The sequence below is a fragment of the Xiphophorus hellerii genome, chromosome 6, assembly GCF_003331165.1.
Source record: "Xiphophorus hellerii strain 12219 chromosome 6, Xiphophorus_hellerii-4.1, whole genome shotgun sequence".
Taxonomy (NCBI): Eukaryota; Metazoa; Chordata; class Actinopteri; order Cyprinodontiformes; family Poeciliidae; genus Xiphophorus; species Xiphophorus hellerii.
The window spans coordinates 1,451,956-1,464,003 of NC_045677.1; the positions used below are offsets into that span (position 1 = coordinate 1,451,956).

A 12,048-nucleotide genomic window follows, 5' to 3' on the forward strand; every position below is an offset into this window, starting at 1 on the left:
ACCTCAGTTTGACCAAGGAAAAGATTCCAGAGCTTTGAGAAACGCGCTGTTCTGTTCCAATATCTATGAAGACACTTTACTAGTCCTCAAAGACAGCACACCTGTTGCCTTGGAATATTACATTCCAATAGCCCTGTAGAGACTCCTATTAGAATACAAGAGTTTTAAAATTAACTGAAGATTTGGCTGAGTGGACTTACTGAACTGCGGCTGAATAACAGCCTCACGTGAATTCTCTTACCCTCCCCTCAACCAATTCATCTTCATCCTCATCTCTGACCTCTTCCTCACAGAATGTTTTCCCTGAATTTGTCAGTGCTTCTGTAATAAAAAATTATTTTATCGTAAGGCTTTGTAGACATCTTCTCCAGAATTGCCAGTATCAGGACTTTATTATATTCATTATACTTCTTTATAGTAAAGTATACCTCTTATGACTAAGAGCAATTCAAAGTAACTAGTTTTTTTTAAAGCCGTGTTTTTGAACTTTGAGAAGAAGTCAGGGATAAATGGTAGACCATGCACAAAAACCCCAGGCCAGAATTCAAACCCAAAACCTTCTTGCTGGAAGAGAATAGTGTTTGTTAGGTGCAGATTTATTAATCAGAGCAACAACAAGGAAAGCATAAAAACATTCTGGATGGTGATTATTGAACAATAAAGGCTTGATAAGGCACAGTTTTTATTAGGGCTGTCAATGTTAATACTTTAATGCATGTAATTAATCTGAAAATTTTAACCCGTAAATATTACATAATGCAGATTAATCGAACTACCTAGTTGGACCTAGTCTGGTAAAAACCGTCCCCTTGTGCTACACTTTGTTTCATAAGGAGGATCTGGGTTCTCGGCTATTGAGAAATACCATATTTTCCGCACTATAAGGCACACCACATTATAAGGCGCATCTTCAATGAATGGCCTATTTTAAAAGCTTTTTTCATATATAAGGCGCACCGCATTATAAGGCGCATAGAATAGACACTACAGTAGAGGCTGGGGTTACGTTATGCATCCATTAGATGGAACTGCGCTAAAGGGAATGTCAACAAAATAGTCAGATAGGTCAGTCAAACTTTATTAATAGATGACAAACCAGCATTCTGAAAACTCCGTTCATTCCCAAAATGAATAAACAGCTGTTTTATTATTTTCCCCGAGGTAAAGTAAGTGACGTGGTATTTTCGTGACACAGTTTATCTTTTAACAGCAAGGTATAACATATAGTGGAGGGGAACTTTTCCTCGATTCAATAAACACGTCAACAACAGTCTGATACCGTTACGGTAAATCAAACGTTAGTGCAATCACAATATATATCCACTTCCACACCATTGATTCGTTCATGTTAAATTCTCTCACTGCTGCTCTATTCCCGTGTTATACCACGTGACTGATCGCCTTGAGCTTAAACTCTGCGTCGTAAGCGTGTCTCTTAATAGGAGCCATTTGGGGTCTTTACACAAAACCCAGCGTGCACCGCGCGCTTCTTCTTCTACGGGGGAAAATGAAGTCGGCGGCTGCTTACCGTAGTGGCAAGACCTGTTGTGGCTCAATATTGGTCCATATATAAGGCGCACCGGATTATAAGGCGCACTCTCGGCTTTTGAGAAAATTAAAGGTTTTTAGGTGCGCCTTATAGTGCGGAAAATACGGTAGTTGTTTCTCAATTGCTGGCTGGAGTCGTGGACTGTGTTTAGGTTTTAAAAGTTTACCCAGTTGCTAATTTAATGTGCCAGTTCGACACTATGAAGCTTACTGGAAACTGCCGGTACTGCACACAACCATTCTCCACTGCGAAGAGAGAAGCAACTGTTAATGTTAATTAAATATTTAAAAGCGCGGCCAACACAAACTGAATGGCTTCATTAACTTCCTCTGCTGCCATTGCTAAAAATAAAGGAAGACTACAATTCTAATACAGCGCAGAAAATCAATGTCATCATCTCCTTCTGTTCGCTGATTCGCCTGGTCAAAAATCGACTGGAAGCGAGAACTTTTTTCGAGAAGAATTGCACAGTTATGAACTCTGCACATGGGAAGTGAGGAATGACAGGAAAAGGCCCCCATCCGCATATCTAAACTAAACTAAATTACCTGCTCTCTGTTGGGGGAAAAAAAAGCAAAAACAAACAAAAAAAACTGATTTCTTACATTTAATTAGTTGGAGTGCAGCAGACGAGGGAGCTGCCCAGAGCAAAACTCCTCCATGAACATAACTGCGTGATTACTTACAATTCAAACTTACAAAGTTAGGCATAGTGATTAATCACAGCACTGGAGTGTAATTAATCTAATTAAGTGTTTTGATCAACTGACAGCACTGTCAGTTGATTTGTTGCAGAACTGATTCTGCAACAAATTCATTCAGTGAGAGTAATACCATCAGCAATTGTTGAAAATAGTGATAGGCCAATTGTACCACCATGTGCACACACACAAGCACTTGGTGAACTGGGACTGTTCTCAGTGAGCACATTTATCAGTAACATTATATGTAAATTATCCATTAGCCTTAGATATTTATGAATAACAAATGACCTCAGTGTCAGGCGTCAAAATGCCAAAGTAAAAACTATTTAATCAAAAAGCTAAGCAAGGCCGGGGCGTGCTGTGGTGGCGCAGGGGGTTAGCATGCCCCACGTTTGGAGGCCTTAGTCCTCGACGCGGACGTCGCGGGTTCGACTCCCGGTCCCAATGACCTTTACCGCATGTCTTCCCCCCTCTCCTCACCCTCCTTCCTGTCTGCCTACTGTGGAAAAAATACGAGCCACTAGCGCCGCACAAACTCTTCGGAGAAAAAAAATAAAATAAAAAAGAAAGCTAAGCAAGGCCATCTTCAAGGGTTCTTTTTACTTTTCATTGGATACATTATTAATAAGCAGCTTAGAAATAATGTTGCAGTTTGCATCATGATTACCTAAGGCACACTACCTGTTTGTTTAGCCGAGCTGTCCTGAGAGCTACCAGCAGGTTCCTTCTGATCATCCCCAGCATCTGATGGTTCCCCACAGTAAATCTCCTCATCTGACTGCTTTCCAACATCAGCTCTAAAAAACAGGAATCTGTTGGTCTCCAAGTCAGCTGCACAGCTCCTGCTTCGCTCTATTATGCAGTTTTCTCTGAGCAGATTACTCATAATAACAACTTCGTTTTCTTCCTCTCGGCTCCCAGCTCCAGTTTCCCCTTCACTTTGTTCTTCTGACTGTATCAGAGCGTCAGTCTCCACTTCATCACTAGTGTTCGAGTTACACATTTGAGGCTCAGTAGTCCAGCCCAGCAATGTCCAATATGAAAATCGCTCCCAATACAAGTAGTAAGTCTCTGCAGCCAGTTGGTCCCAGAGAGCTTTCGTGTCTGGATTATTCCAGGGAGCAGTGACGGCTCCAAGATGGTCTCCAGACCGAGCACTGGTGTCTGGATGCTTTTCCAGCCAGGAGTTCCACAGCAGGTCCTGTCCATTCTGAACTTTATGGTATAGAAAACAAGAAAACAAGAAAAAATAGATTTTTAAATCCTAATACATACGTAGTTCCAGTTGAGCGGCCTCTAAGATCTTTTTTAACTATGCTAAAACTCTAAATGGTATTTTAATTCATTCTACAGCTGAAATACGGTCAGGAGGCATCACATGTAATTTTTCATAAATTATACATTGTCAACATCCCATCCTTCAAAATCCTTGTTTTCTGCTTCAGCAGTAAGTAGAGGTTATATTCTGCTCCCTAATGTGCCTATGTGAAAACATGCATATTAATAAGGATTAGGCCTGTCACGACAGCAAATTTTGCTCAACGATTAATTGTCTCAAAAATTATTGCGATAAACGATAATATTGTTTGAAGACCTTTTTACACTGACTTAATGGAAATGACGTAATAATAATGCATGCGATTTCCTGTCAAAGATAGATACACTTTATTTTCAAAAGAAAAACTTAACACTGGAACTGATAAACAAAATAAACAAAACAACCAAAAACAAAAATAAAATGGATTCTCAGTCTTCATTAACAAAAGATGTACTTGAATAAAAACTAAACAACATAAAGCCAAAGTGGAAATAAATACTGCATTCAACCAAAAGAGTGCAGATTATGAAGTCTGTATATTATGTTGCCCTTCAGTAATAATTAAATTTAAATAGAGAAGATGGGCACATCGACTACCTGATGCAATAGTTCACACTACATGATTTTTTGCTCCTATTTTTCCCCTTACAACAATCTTAGAACGTTGGTTTTTCTAAGATTGTGTGGTGTGTTACGGTAGATGTCGTTGCCGCTCTGATCTAAATCAGGGGATTTCCCCGACTGGGAGCTTTAACGACACCTGTTGAATGTGACAAGTAGCCAATCAGAAAGCGAGGATTCTCCTCCGCGCTTTCTGAGGGGAAATTACGTCGGGGAATCCCAAACAGCTGAAACGGCGCAACCCGAAGTCCAGCGGACATTGGAGATGATATGTGGAAACAATATTAATGTTTATTCAACATGCAAAGAATATAGAAATGACAAGAGGAGGAGTTGGAGTGAAATTGCTACCGCAGTTGAGAAACCCGGTAACTTTTCAGCTGTTTTTCGTTAACGTGACGTAAATAGGTTATAATGATTTTCATTCAGTCAGAACTTTACGCTGACACTAGCCACATGCATTGCAGGTAGATTGTAGTAAAGCATTGATTAATGCCTGGTTTTAAAATTAGTTCACTGAACTTGTAGCCATTATTTTGTGCCCATTGTTGGACACCACACAGCAGGACCGAACCCGATCGAACCGTTATACCTAGGATTTCTGTCGGGTTTTGAAAATGGGCCGACAATCGGCCGACAGCTCGTGTGCGCTGGGCATTACACTAAGTAAAATGAGGAAGGGAGGAGTCAGTGAAGAGCACTGGAGTTGAGCCCTTTTTCATTCGGTGTCATCAACAGAAAGAGAAAAGGGCCGGAAGAGACGATAATGCCGATAATTAAAATGACGTCGATAGTTTTAATTTATCGTACGATTGTTTATCGCGACAGGCCTATTTCAAAAGCTTTTAGGCTAAAAATTATTTATTTTATTTTGGATTTTTTCCTTTACATTATTCTGTTTGTAATGAGCTAATTAGTAATTGACATCAAGGCATTATGTTTTGATTCATGCCATTACGCTAAATTAGTGTGTTGTGTTCATGAAGAACACAATCTGGTAGGTTTAGCTTCAACATACACATTTACTTCTTCCATTTCCGAAAAGAGGTACAAGTACAAACATTTTTATTTCTACCCTATTATAAACTCCAATAATTAATACTGATTTTACAATATCAAAATAAAATCTAGTTTTGATGTTGCAAAACATAAAATAGAAACAAGAGTCTACTTATCACAAAACAGGAGTAACAAAAAAGCAATTATTTGACTCCAACTCTTTAACTCTCTTTTCAACTCTTTAAAGCTGCACTATGTATCCGTTTTTAGGAGTTTTTTTTAAAACTTACTATTTTGTGGTCTGAGACAGATAATGTGTGAAAAAACTGAGCTTCTCTACTTCATCCCAGTGCTCCTGCTGATATCTGCAGAAATGCACCAACCAGAAACAACCAATCAGAGCCAGGAGAAGGGTCTTAGCACTATCAAACATACTTGTGTACGCGCTGCTTAATGTGTTAATGGCAGACAAACAACTTAATGTTACAGGAAACAGCATCAGCTGTCATTGGTGGCCATGCTAGCTAGCTTGGACATTATTGGCAGACCCAGCTGTCTGGAACTAGCAGTGGTGGAGAAAGTATACAAGCAATGTATTACGGTAAGTAAAAGTACAAATAAACAAACATAATGCACTCTCCTAAAAGTAAAACATTAACATTTTAATACTGGCTTTTAGAAATACTTAATGTATTTAAGTAAAAGTACTTGCTGAATGTATTATCTAATGGTTAATACAATATCATTAAGTGTACCTATTGTATTTACTTTTAATACATCAGTAATGTGCCATTTTAATGAACAATGTTGCATATAAGGCATATTTTTATTGTGTTTACTCTCTGCAACACAGTTTAGATTTAGATTTGTGATTCTATGCATAAGAATTTCAGAGATGAACTGCATCACTCTAGTATTCCTTAAACACATCATACAGATTCATTCAAACGAGGCTCATCGGAACACATATTCTAATTTATTGAATATGACTGTAAATATTAATATGAAACGAAGATTATTCACAAGGCGCCAACATTAATTCAATAACCAGGACGTGGAGGAGTTTAACGTTACCTGGAACATTCATGTCAGGAGACGCTAAGCTCCATGTGCCCCCGATCGCAGTAATCAATGTTACTGGCAATTCTAAGCTAGCTTATAACAATTGAAGTTAAGCGCTTAGAGGCTTAACTTACCGCGATATGTTTTTTTTTCAGATTCAACTGTGAATTTTTGAAAGCTAGAAGTTCATGCTTTCAAGGGAGGCAAAGGTGATACCGGAATCATTGATTACTTTCAAACTAATGAACAAATCAAAAAAGCGCAATGTGACTTGGGTGTAATGTATAACACAACGCTTTACAGAAATGTAGTGAAGAAAGTACAGATACTTACTGTAAAATGTAGAGTAAAAATTGAAAGTACCCACAATTAAATCTACTTAAGTAAAGTTCAGATACATGACAAATGTACTTGAGCACAGTCTCACCACTGGGAAGTAGCTGTAGCATAGCAGAGAGCACGGGGGGAAGAGTGTGAGAAGCATGTACACCAGCATGCTTTACCGCCCTAAGACTCTCTTCATGGCTCTAATTGGTTGTTTCTGACCGAGCAGGGTATTTCTGCAGATAGGACTGAGGGATGACAGAGGACCTCAATTTTCACAGATTAGGTCTGTTCATAGATATGGTCTGACCAGCCTGTCACAATATAGTAACAGTTTTATCAGTCTGTAGTTGTGTGTGAGAGAGAAAACAATAGTTTTTGTCCTAAATGGCCCCCCAATGGTTAAATGTTCGTGTACCCATTGTGTTGCTCTTCTTACCCCAGTAGGTTTCCCAGGAAGTGTCATGGATCTCCTCTGCCACATCCATTACTTGGTGCACTTCATTCTGATGTTCCTCTTCAGAAATCACACCGTGGTCAGACAGAGCTGCTTTGGAGACCTGCTGGAAATCTTTGTCTTCCTCATCTCTAGGCAGTTCTTCTGTACGCGTGATAGGCTTTCTGTTTGGCCTTCTTTTTTTCTGTCGTGACAAAAAAGGAGAAGGTGCCTCAAGCACACTTTACACTAAAATGATCAGGGTTTACCCCAGTGTATTATAAGCACGGTGGGCCGCCATAATTTAAAAGATTAAAATAGTGCACAATACAAATCCGTGAAGCAGCGAGACCGTGAAAGGTGAACCGTGATATAGCGAGGGTTCACTGTAGTTCATTTTTCCAGAATATTTAGAACTTTCAATACCGGGCATTATTTTTACATTTTATTTGATATTAAACCATTATTAATGGTGGCACCACTGAAGTTTTGATTTCAAACAATTTCAGAACAGAAAAAACAAAAAGCGAAATGAGATTTTAAGAGTTTTAGTGAAAATAAAACACTGCATTTGCACATGAAGTACAGATTTTGCATCACAAATTAACAATTTCAACTCTATAGAATATTACATTTTTTTCATTCTCACTTATTTGTGCAAATAAAAAACAGACTAACAGTTCAAACTATGTACAGATGTTTTTCCCCTCCCTACATTTCTCTTTATATTCCTGAGCCTTGGTGGTATTCCCAAAAGCAGTTTCTGTCCAGCTGTAAGCACAGGCCCACAGCCTGGAGACTTCACATCTCCAGGCTGTGCTTCTGTGACAGAGTTTGCAGCGCTGTTTCCCAATGCTGGCTCTCTTAGACTTTGTCTGCTTGTTGCTGACAGGTAAGTGTTTTTCCCCATGTTGAAGAAGAACACCTAGGTGGTGTGCTGCCAGCTCCTCTTGGAAACTCTAGCAGGTCTTTTGCTTCCTCCTCATTGTGACACACTGGTGCTTGTGAATCACAAACGAGTTTATCACAGCAATATCAACTAAATGATGGAACACAGTGGTGGACCACCTCTTTGTTTTACGGTGGATTGAATGTGTTCCAACCAACCATTTGGTCCTGTGTGTCCACCCCTCCCATGTATTTATTTTCTTTATTTATTGTACTCTGTCATTGCAGTGGGCCTGTCTCCAGGCCCACTGCGATCAGCTAATCAGCTGCCATCAGCTAACTTCTGCCAGCGCTGAACAGTGTCGCTGGTGTACACGAGGTGGATGGTGGAGCACATCGAGACCACCCTGGTATCCATCCACTTCACAAAGAGAAGCTCCCCATCCCTGTTCCACTGGATGCTGCCTTCTGGGGATCTTTTGGTGAGGGCATTTTATAAGGTGGTGGAGATACAGCCCCTTTTCTGATGATATTTTAGATTTAGTAAACCTGGAAGACCACAGTCTAGCCATTTTTATCAGCCAATACCAAAAATTTCAGGCCCCATTTTGTTGGCTTGGCTTTCATGTATTGTTTTATGCAGGGCGAGGCCAAGGCATAAGCAAACTAAGCAGCCACTTAGGGTCCCGGGGCCACCAAGGGCCCCCTCAGTAGAGCTTTTTTTTGTTTGTTTTTTTTCTTAGTAACAATTTCTGTCATTATAATAACAAAAACACACAATTTCATCATGAAGTGATTTGTTTTTACAATAATATATTTGATAATGTATGTAGAAATCATTATTTTATGGGCAAAAAGAAAGAATATAAATTGCTCTTGGGGGCCCCCTGGTGGCCGCGGTAGGTCACACAAGCTTCGCTGGTATTATGAGCTGCCGTGCAATGTGCAGGGCGCATCCAAACGTCCAAAGCTCCAGTAGAAGATAAGTTAGCAAAACAATGTCTCAAAAAAGAACTTGTCCTTCAGGGAGAAAGAAAAGAGGAAGAACAGAAAAAATCCAAAATAAAGCTTTGTCTTATTATGTCTTTGTAATGTAATATTTATAAAGAAGATTTGTGAGGCTGCTAATAGAAAATTAGCTTTATAGCGACGTTGAACGGTTTAGTTCAACAGCCAAACATTTATGCTAGTGTCTTTGTGTGGAGCTGAGTTTTAACTTGAAATGAGTTGATTCTCCTGCTTGGCTCTGTATATTTCTGAGGTTTTTTTGGCTTCCAAAGCGGCGTGTTTGATAACATTTGATAACAATAATTAAAACTTCTCAATGTTTGATGTTGTCTAGCAAAATGTTTTCCATCAGGCTACATGGCTGCTGCATTAATATATAAATGAGCTGCTCTAAGCTGTAGTTGGTGATATGGTGTTTGCTGCTGATCATTTATGTGGCTAAAACAAACAATATTTTTACATCAACTTCTAAGTTATATGAAACCTCTGTTAAAATCATTTCAAGGCTCAGTATCAACCCGGTACCGGTCCACATTCTCAGGGGAGAAAAACTCACCTGGTGTACATGAAATTTTTAGCTATTGGAGTTACGCTTAAGAAAAATTAATTTAATCATAGAATGTCATGAATATGTGTATAGGGCTGCACCGATTGTGTAGGGCTGAACCGATTGAAGTTTTCTGGCCGGTTACCGATCTTTAAAGAGCCTGATCTGCTGATTTTGATTTTGGCTGATACCAATTTTTTTGTCTGAAATGTCACTAAATGTAGAAAGAAAGTCACTGAGTTGGCAACAGTGGGGTGAATGTTGTTAGATGTAAATGTGCAGACCTGACCTGGTGGGCCGGTCTATCAGTCAAACCTCTCACTGCAGAGCAGAAGGGGACATAGGCTGATTTTTAAACCTTTGCTGACGAAAATAAGATCAGTGGATAAGATAGGCTTCACATGTAAGTGTCAGCCAATCACGATCCACCAAAATTAACCCAGAAATCGACTGGCTGATACATGTATCTTATATTATACATGCATAAGGTATAATGCAAACAGCAACATCAGAGATGCAATAAGTTTATAGCAGGTGTGCAACTGATCTAATCGTCTAACTGTTGATTCCAGCAATTCACATTGTTAGCAGAAATAGAGGGCCCCAAAACCAAATTTTGCTTAGGGCCCCATGGAGGCCCTGGTTTTATGCCAAGCCTGGCTTTGGTTGGAACCATCCACTCGTCCACTGCAAGGTGCTGCCTTGAGTGGTATAAAGCACGGCACCTTGTCCCAATCATTTCCATCAGCGGCCTGACTCGGTGGAGGGGGTCATATGCTTCTGTGCTCTTTTGTTCATCATTTCGCTGATCCTCCTCTGGGTCATTCATTCAAACATTGGCCAAAATGGCTAAGAATAGGCCTGTCGCGATAAACGATAAATCGATTAATCGTACGATAAATTAAAACTATCGACGTCATTTCAATTATCGGCATTATCGTCTCTCCCGACCTTTTTCTCTTTCTGTTGATGACACCGAATGAAAAAAGGCTCAACTCCGGTGCTCTCCACTGATCCTCCCTTCCTCATTTCCTTAGTGTAAAGCCCAGCGCACACTACACGATCTTAGAGCTGTCGGCCGATTGTCGGCCCATTTTCAAAACCTGACAGACCACACATGAGCCGACAGAAATCCTAGATATAACGGTTCGATCGGGTTCGTTCCTGCCGTGTGGTGTCCAACAATGGGCACAAAATAATGGCTACAAGTCCAGTGAACTAATTTTAAAACCAGGCATTAATCAATGCTTTACTACAATCTACCTGCAATGCATGTGGCTAGTGTCAGCGTAAAGTCCTGACTGAATGAAAATCATTAGAACATATTTACGTCACGTTAACGAAGAACAGCTGAAAAGTTACCGGGTTTATCAACTGCGGTAGCAATTTCGCTCCAACTCCTCCCCTTGTCATTTCTATATTCTTTGCATGTTGAATAAACATTAATGTTGTTTCCACGTCGGCTGGACTTCGGGTTGCGCCGTGTCAGCTGTTTGGGATTCCCCGACGTAATTTCCCCTCAGAAAACACGGAGGAGAATCCACTCTTTCTGATTGGCTACCTGTCACTTTCAACAGGCTGCGTTAAGATCCCAGTCGGGGGAAAACCCCTGATTTAGATCTACCGTAACACACCACACAATCTTAGAAAGACCAAAGGTCTAAGATTGTTGTATGGGGAAAAATAGGAGCAAAAAATCATGTAGTGTGAACTATTGCATCAGGTAGTCGATGTGCCCGTCTTCTCTATTTAAATCTAATTATTACTGAAGGGCAACATAGTATACAGACTTCATAATCTGCACTCTTTGGGTTGAATGCAGTATTTATTTCCACTTTGGCTTTATGTTGTTTAGTTTTTATCAAGTACATTTTTTGTTAATGGAGACTGAGAATCCATTTTGTTTTTGGTTGTTTTGTTTATTTAGTTTATCAGCTCCAGTGTTAAATATTCTTTTGAAAATAAAGTGTATCTATCTTTGACAGGAAATCGCATGCATTATTACGTCATTTCCATTAAATCAGTGTAAAAAGGTCTTCAGACAATATTATCGTTTATCGCAATAATTTTTTGAGACAATTAATCGCTCAGCAAAATTTGCTATCGTGACAGGCCTAGCTAAGAACCAGTCCCTGGACATGATGGCAGCTCGTATTTGATGACTGAAAATATTTCCAGGCGGCTGATCGCCAGGTACAACAGCATGCCAATAAATTTCTTTTCTTTCTCCTGGACTTATTTCAGTACAGGACAACTTCCTCCCTTTGGTCAGAATCCTGGCTGCCCCCTTGTTTGTATAAACATAAACTAATGTGAGAACTTATATAGAGAAGAAATAGTCAAAAATTTCGCCTGGTGGTGGATTTCCAAAATTTGAAGGGGGTTGGACACCAGGAGTTCTTTTTGGAAAGAAACTTAGGGGTTGAAAGCCTGGCTTTTCAGGCTCCACATGGGTCTTCCACCTCAGATGATGTGGGGAACTGCTGCGGTGTCTCATACTCCCAGCACGACCTCCAACAGGAACTCTGCCTCTTCCAGTTCTCCCCCTCGGAGCCAGCTGCTCTTCATCAGAAAATTTTCTAAAAGTAGTAA

The 12,048-nt window shown here is 39.9% G+C and overlaps 1 protein-coding gene across 3 annotated transcripts in view; it reads right to left on the reverse strand.

Moving 5' to 3' along the window:
- tgs1 (trimethylguanosine synthase 1) overlaps positions 1 to 12,048 on the reverse strand; it is a 52,544-nt gene that overhangs the window by 32,231 nt on the left and 8,265 nt on the right. For 2 of the 3 annotated variants that reach the window (XM_032565060.1, XM_032565063.1), the window contains 2 exons: positions 6,996 to 7,218; positions 2,935 to 3,468 (listed from right to left, as the gene is read on the reverse strand). In XM_032565060.1, coding sequence (XP_032420951.1) covers positions 2,935 to 3,468; positions 6,996 to 7,218 — 757 coding nt within the window. The remainder of the gene's footprint in view (positions 1 to 2,934; positions 3,469 to 6,995; positions 7,219 to 12,048) is intronic. The other variant, XM_032565061.1, reaches the window with a different exon arrangement.